The 7,722-nt window shown below is 47.5% G+C and overlaps 1 protein-coding gene across 1 annotated transcript in view; it reads right to left on the bottom strand.

The window, feature by feature from the left end:
* The window catches only part of ARHGEF6 (Rac/Cdc42 guanine nucleotide exchange factor 6), a 111,529-nt gene that overhangs the window by 71,467 nt on the left and 32,340 nt on the right, over positions 1–7,722 (bottom strand). The window contains exon 4 of the mRNA XM_077774029.1: positions 2,407–2,491. Within this exon, the coding sequence (XP_077630155.1) occupies positions 2,407–2,491 (85 nt within the window). The remainder of the gene's footprint in view (positions 1–2,406; positions 2,492–7,722) is intronic.

The raw sequence follows: 7,722 nt of genomic DNA, 5'->3' as shown, positions 1-7,722 counted from the left end.
GAAGCACCGTCTAGAACATAAAATAAACTTTCATGGGACATTAGCAAAGGCACCCTGGCCGGAATCCTCACGGTTACCGTTCTGAACATGCCAAGTGAATTTCCTCCCGCCCCTACTCCCCTTTGGGTGGCNGAAGCACCGTCTAGAACATACAATAAACTTTCATGGGACATTAGCAAAGGCACCCTGGCCGGAATCCTCACGGTTACCGTTCTGAACATGCCAAGTGAATTTCCTCCCGCCCCTACTCCCCATTTGGGTGGCCAACGTCGTCGTAACCTTACTGGCCATTGCTGTCCAGTAGAATGAAAAACAGCGACAGAACCACATTTTCTCTTAACCCATTTCTCTATGGCTCTCCCCTCTTGAACCAGTTTGCGACAGAACGCCCTGTTATCCAGGGCAGAACTATATCGGGTACCAAACAGCTGTTTGTGGCTCTTATTACTTTGAAATATTTCAAACTTCTCTCTTTGTGTTTTGGCCCTTAACTGGGTGGCCCTTGTCTTCCTCATATGTGGTGACATGTGCAGCGTATGTAATGTAAATTCTCACAGACTCTGGGGGTGAGGGGGGCGGGGGGGAGGAGAAGGAGAATTGGAGGGAGAGTGTGTCTGGGAAAAAAGATGCCGTCTTCAAAAATCACACTCGAGAATCTTCTCTTCCTTGAAACCTTGTGAAATTCGATCAGACCAGTGCCGAGCCGGGTGTTTTCCGAATGCTGACAGTGTGCTCAAGAGAGAAGCTGGCTTCCTGACAAATTCAAATGAGGGTTCTTTTCCTCTCCGTTTATTTTTAAAAGACATAAACTGCAAAAGTCTGAAGCCCAAACATTCCCTAGGCGACAAGCTCAGTATCCAAGTAATTTCCTTGATGCTGTGGGTTTTAACTTTCACCTCCTTGTATTTTATAAATATCCGCGGCAAGGGAAGAGACTATGAAACTTGCTAGCAGAGTTTGGCAAAGGAACGTATAATTTGGATGGCATAATGTTAGAATGATACGATCCTCCCTGCCTAGCACTGGCTAGTTGTCATACGTGTTAAATATAGTTACTCGAATTAGCTGTACTTTCTGCTATACGCCTTTGCAGTAGCTCCAAAGCCTTCCTTTTTCCCAAATAGCAAAAGAACAACTCTAGGGAAGTATTTTTACATGTATTGCTATTATATACAGCTCTTTTGACGAAAACTATAATTACTTGATAGCTTCCTAGATGCTCCATTCTATTTGGCACTTGCCTATACTGTCTGCTCCTGTGTGCTAATTGTTTCACGGGGGGTAAGTTGAGTCTCCCTAAATAGACGGTCATTTTCTCAGGGGCAGGGACCATATCTTACACTTCCTTTGTAGCACCTGACGGTGCTGGGCATACAGCCTGCTGACTCTCCCAACGGTCTGACCAGCAAGACCTGTGTTTGGGGGTCGGTCCGATGTGGGTTTGAATCCCAGCTCTGCCACTTACTTTTTCTAGTTGGGCAACTGCGGGCCTGAGTTCCCTTATCTGTAATATGGACGTAATAATAATACCTACCCCCAGGGTCATTTCCAAGAGCAGACCACCAATGACTGTTAGAATTGCTTAGACCCATGGTGAGAGCTCAATGCATTTTAACTATGGTTATTCCCAGCCAGTTATAGGAAAGGTGCCCTCTCACAGGAGTTAAGGTGATATTTCAAGGCTGGGGGCATTTTCCTCAAGTTTACTAGGATTTAGAGTTAAGACCTCCAATGTGGTGGGTGTTAAACATTTAAGTAAAAAATAGTCTTCTCACTCACTACGATCCTGAGGTTGCGTTTCCAGCGCAAGGTTACTGACACCGTCTTTTACGTGGACAAACACACACAAAAATCTATGAGAAAAACATGTCTCTCGTGGGGAAGTAACTGGTACCTTCTGTAAACTTTATGAATAGGGGAACTCGTCTTTTCCTTTTCATTTTCTGTCTTGTTGTACTCAGTTGCTTATTCCCCGTAGCTTTGGATGGAATAGCTTCTTGGTTCCTATCCTTATATGAAGGGCATCACAATAACATCTGTGATAGGTATGTTTAAATCCTAAACTATGAACAATTTACAAGGAGTGCCCAGGTGGCTCAGTTGGTTAAGCCTCCGACTCTTAGTTTTAGCTCAGGTCATGATCTCACGGTTGGTGGGTTCAAGTCCTGCATGGGGCTCTGTGCGGGCAGTGTAGAGCCTGCTTGGGATTTTTTCTCTCTCTCTCTCCCTCTCTCTCTCTCTTTCTCTCTCTCTCTCTCTCTCTGTCCCTCCCTTGTNNNNGCTGGCTAGTAGGGAAGAGATGTGCACTGGTCAAACAATCCTGGCCATGGTCGGCCCCTAGGGCAGTGAGAAGCCTGTGGATCCAAATGGGTCATGCACGACTCATAAATCACAAACCTGGCTCACCTTCTGTGGCTTTGTTGACAGCTAAAAGTGTGCTCAGAACCTTGGAGAAATTGACCCCTGAATAAAGGTCATCAGGATCAAACACCTATGAGAAAGGAAATTGAAACCGTCAGACACCGTTGGGGACTCAATGCAGCAAACCGACCTGTCAAACAGGCCACCGCCTCCAGCTCTCAGGAGAAAATGATGTAAAAGCCAAGAGCCGAGCCTCTGCACAGCTTTGGGAGAAGTGAAAGCGGCCGTGGAGCCGCCTAATGAAATGACATGTGGCAGGGCCCTGGGTGACTCAGAGGGAAGCAGTGCTGGGAAACGAGAGCCGAGCTGAGAAGCAGAGTCCCCCCAGCCACCAGCAGCCGCGACCTGTCGCTATGCAACCCCGTTATAGGAGCCCCACGTGCAAGGTTACGGATCGTGCCCACTGCCTCCACAGCACCCTTCCAGCCCACGGAGAAGGTGCTGGAGCCCTTCTGACAGGTCTCCATCCTCACGGTTCAACTGCTGGACTCAGGAGGGCCACTGGGCACGCTGCCTTTTCCTCTGCTGTCCTCGCCGCTGTCACCTACTGGGTCCCAACGGCCTGGGACCCCCACTCCATGTCCCTCAAAATTTCCAGGTCTGCCCTTGGCTCCCAGCCTTGGGTCCCGGTTTCTGCTGCTTGACCCCGCCCCTCTCAGCTCATCTTCGTGGATCGGAATCTGTGCCGGCTCAGGTGACTTTTCCAGACGTGACCTCCCGCCTTCCTAATACTCCTCAAGGGTCAGCAACAAAACACAACATAAATAACGATATTTCACTTTGCCTTCATTTTGATATGCCACCGTCCCTGGTGAAGACTCCAATCGGTTGTTGTTTTAAAGACAAATGAATTGTTGATTTGTAAATGTTTTCAATGGACTAAAATGTATATGGAGTTCTTCTAGTCTCATCTACGTATGTTTGAAGCTAGCAATATTCTCGAACGCAGGCACAATCTATTCATCTGCCAGCCAGCCCACAATGTAGATATACGTATCTGTAGATAATCAGATGCCCATGACCTGCCTGGAAGTGTACCTTCTAAAAACATTTCCTTCCAGGAGGGCTAGAAGTTTGAATCTTCTTTTCCCAGATGCAGTGACAGGAATGAAATGTACCTTTTCACATGGGACACGACTGGTAATGGCTCGCCCCATTAAATGGAGCCATGGGCTTCATTCCTAATCTGCGTGTTTTCTGAAAGCCACGTGAAGGCACAATTTCATCTTCTTTGTGTACATATTCTCCAAGACTGAAGCTCTGTCTCTAGAATGAAAATGTATAGTATCTATTTTTTTTCAAAGGAGGAGCGTCAATATAGATAATATGTGCAAATATGAACCTATACAAGTCTGTGTATTCTGGGATTGATGATGATACTATTCATTTAATCATTGAATGTTTTGCATTCAAACTTAATATGGCTGAAAAGCCCAATCACATCTACAAATGACACGCCAGAGGCACCTGGGTGGCTCAGTCAATTGAGCATCTGACTCCTGATTTCGGCACAGGTCAGGATCTCATGGTTCGTGAGACCTAGCCCCCAGTGGGGCTCCGTGCTGGGCGTGGACCTTGCTTGAGTTTCTCTCTCCCTTTCTCTCTACCCCTCCCCTGCTCATGCTCTCTCTCTCTAGAAAAAAAAAAAAGACATACGTATTCTACTTTTAGTAAAGGAGTAATCCTAATATTACTAAAGAGTCGAATGACACTACAATCCAAATATGTTTCTGAATACCACAGTATGAAATTCAAAGTTGTCCAGGAATAAAGGGGTAGGCGTTCTGTTTTCGTTTGCAACAGACCCTGGAGAGAGTCTCCCATATCCCAGAGGATTCCAGAGTCACTGAATCTCCCTTAGATAACATCAGTGGGAAAGTATTCATGACATGTATGCCAAAATGGTAACAAAGCCAGCAATTCATTTGTTTTTAGCCCCTAATTCCTTTTTTTAAAAAAATTTTATAGTTTATTTATTTTTGACACAGAGAGAGATAGAGCATGAGTGGGGGAAGGGCAGAGAGAGAGGGAGACACATAGAATTCGAAGCAGGCTCCGGGCTCTGAGCTGCCAGCACAGAACCTGATGCGGGGCTCAAACCCACGAACTGTGAGATCATGACCTGAGCTGAAGTCGGACGCTTAACCAACTGAGTCACCCAGGCGCCCCTAGCCCCGAATTCCTAATGGGAGTGTGGCTGCATGTGCTGGGTAGGTGTGGGGGAGACAGGTAGCACAAAATAAAAAGCACAAGTAAAAATTAGCAGAATAAGACACAAGAACAAAAACTGTGATAAAAAAAAAAAACCCACCCCCTTTCTTTTTGGGTTGCTCCTTATCCAGATTAACTGACTGCTTATATGTGACAATAGTGGTCCAGGAAAGGGGCCAGTACCCAGAGAAGGGTACTTGGCTGAAATTAAGACAAATAACCTGATCAGAAAATGANTGCTCTCTCTCTCTCTGTCTCTCAAAATAAATAAACATTAAAAAAATGTTTTTAAATAAAATAATAAAATGGAAACACTGGGAAGGAGCACAGCACTTTCAGCTGTTATCCGTCTTTTCGACCTTAATGGAAATAAGAGGCAGGAGACCCAGGTTAGAGTTGATGGTGTGGAAAAACTAAAGACATCGGTGCCCAACTGGGAAAAAGCAAGGGAGACTTGCCGGACGCGGTGGAGAGGGTAAGAGAACGAGGGCGATCAGGCCATTTGCCTGGGACTGGTCCCAATCACTGACACACACAAAATGGAGACCCAATTCCCCTTCGCTGTCCGCAGGGCACTGGGGCTGGTTAAAGGAAACACACATTTGCACAGCTACGGCGTCTGTGCTTTGCCAACGCGAAGCTGTGATGTCATTCCCCTTCTGCTGCTCCGTGGTTAGTGTGGCACGAAGCCGAGTCCCAGATTCGCTGGACTCTCTCTGTACCATGTGGGTCCAGACATTAGCTGGTTAGTTGCAGCTGGATCTGTGAAGGTCGCATGAACAGCAGGATTCCCTCCCTCCATCTACCATGACTGTGAAGCAGACAAGAAAGGACGGACTACTGCCAGATGCTTTTGAGGTCCCGCCTCCTGCAATGCGATGAGGTCACGTTCAACGACGACAACAACATGTACTCTACTCTGCGTAAGCAATAGGAGAGACAGAGATTCAACCTAATTAAAGACTTTTTGAAGGGGTGCCTGGGTGGCTCAGTCGGTTAGGCGTCTGACTTCGGCTCAGGGTACGATCTCACAGTTTGTGAGTTTGACTCCCACATCGGGCTCTGTGCTGACGGCTCAGAGCCTGGAACCTGCTTCGGGTTCTGTGTCTCCCTCTCTCTCTGTCCCTGCCCTGCTCCCCCTCAGCCTGTCTCTCTCTGTCTCTCAAAATTATTTTTTAATGCTTATTTATTTTTGAGAGAGAGAGAGAGAGAGAAAGAGAGAGAGAGAGAGCAAGTGGGGGAGGGGTAGAGAGCGAGGGAGACAGAATCCGAAGCAGGCTCCAGGCTCCCAGCTGTCAGCACAGAGCCTGATGCGGTGCTTGAACTCATGAACTGTAAGATCATGACCTGAGACGAAGTCGGAAGCTCAACCGCTGAGCCACCCACGCGCCCCTCTTCCTTATGAGGTGTTAACAACATTTTCTTCTCCCTAGCTTACTTCACTGTATATAATACGTAGAACATGCACACTGTGTGTTAATCGACTGTTGATGTTATCAGTAAGGCTTCGGGTCAATTTGTGTAAGGTAAATTTACATAAGGTGTAATACTACATCAGCAGCTGAAATCAGACAAGACGTTAAATTTTTTTAACGTTTTTTAATTTATTTTTGAGACAGAGAGAGACAGAGCATGAGCAGGGGAGGGGCAGAGAGAGAGGGAGACACAGAATCTGAAACAGGCTCCAGGCTCTGAGCTGTCAGCACAGAGCCCGATGCGGGGCTTGAACCCATGGACCGTGAGATCATGACATGAGCAGAAGTTGGATGCCTAACTGACTGAGCCACCCAGGCACCCCAAGACATTTAATTTTTAAATGTTTCCTCACATCTTTCCATTGCGGACACCCACAGTGAAAGCAAGATTTCTTTTCCGTTCACTAAACACCAGGTGTTGATTCTGAACTGTTAGGGATGTGGCCCTATAAGCCACACAGAAATTAATATTTTCATGGTTTTACAAGTGGACCTTTTTGGGGTAGTTTTCACTTTCACTATGTGGGCTGTTTTATGACATTTTCCCTAAATTGACCAGCACAAGGAAGCAACGAGAAGAAAATCCCCCTCCCCCATTCCCTCATTAATCGTACAGGTGCACCATACTGATTTACGAAGCCCTTGCGACATGCCGACACCACGCCTGGAGATATTTATGTCTCCATTCACTGCACACAATTCTCCCGGCGAGCTTGTAACATAGGCGCTTTAAGTTCCCCCATTTTAGGGGCGCCTGGGTGGCTTAGTCGGTTAAGCGACCGACTTTCGCTTAGGTCATGATCTCGCGGTTCGTGGGTTCGAGCCCCGCCTCGGGCTCTGTGCTGACAGCCAGCTCAGAGCCTGGAGCCTATTTCAGTCTGTGACTCCCTGTCTCTCTGACCCTCCCCTGCTCACGCTGTCTCTCTCTCTCTCCTAGAAGTAAAATAAAAAACATTAAAAAAAATTTTAAAAAAAAGTTCCCCCATTTTACAGATGAGCAAACTGAGACTCAGCAGTTACGTCACCAAGCAAGACAGTGATGGGAGCAATGCAGATACACGAGAGAGAGCTCAGAGGGGGCACTTTGGACCTGTCTGTGTGCTTCCCACGGTCCCGGGGCATTAAAGAAGAAGAAGAAAGCCGTGGGTTTGTACACAAAAACAAATCCTTGAATGCTGTCGACACACGCGGCATCTGCATTGAGGTCGTCACAACCGCTAAGAGGACTAACTCGAAGAATCGTGACAAGGAGGAAATACGACCACAGTGTCCCCGCAGGGGCCATGCCGGATCCCGGTGCTGGCCTTCTCCTGTCCAGCCCCGACCCGGGAGGCACCTGCGTTTTTTGCCAGGAGCAGGGAGGGGCCGCAGTGGGCTAGTGCTAAGTGCTCATCTGGTTCCACCTCGATAGCCACCGTCTGTATTCGTGAGGCATTGGGTGGGTGGGGCTTCAGCCCGGGGTTACAGGGCAAACCTAAGCTATCCCTTGGCACCTTGTGCTAAGCAGCTGACAATACCAGTGACAGCTCTGGCCGCGTCCTTGTTAAGAGAAGAAGCCACACCACAGAACGGGGTGTCAGAACAGGGTAACATCTCAAATGTCACCAGGAATCAG

The sequence above is a fragment of the Crocuta crocuta genome, unplaced genomic scaffold (genome assembly GCF_008692635.1).
Source record: "Crocuta crocuta isolate KB4526 unplaced genomic scaffold, BGI_CrCroc_1.0 scaffold241, whole genome shotgun sequence".
NCBI classification, from domain to species: Eukaryota; Metazoa; Chordata; class Mammalia; order Carnivora; family Hyaenidae; genus Crocuta; species Crocuta crocuta.
Note: the sequence above shows the minus strand (reverse complement) of the source record. Positions and strands in the feature narration are given on the sequence as shown.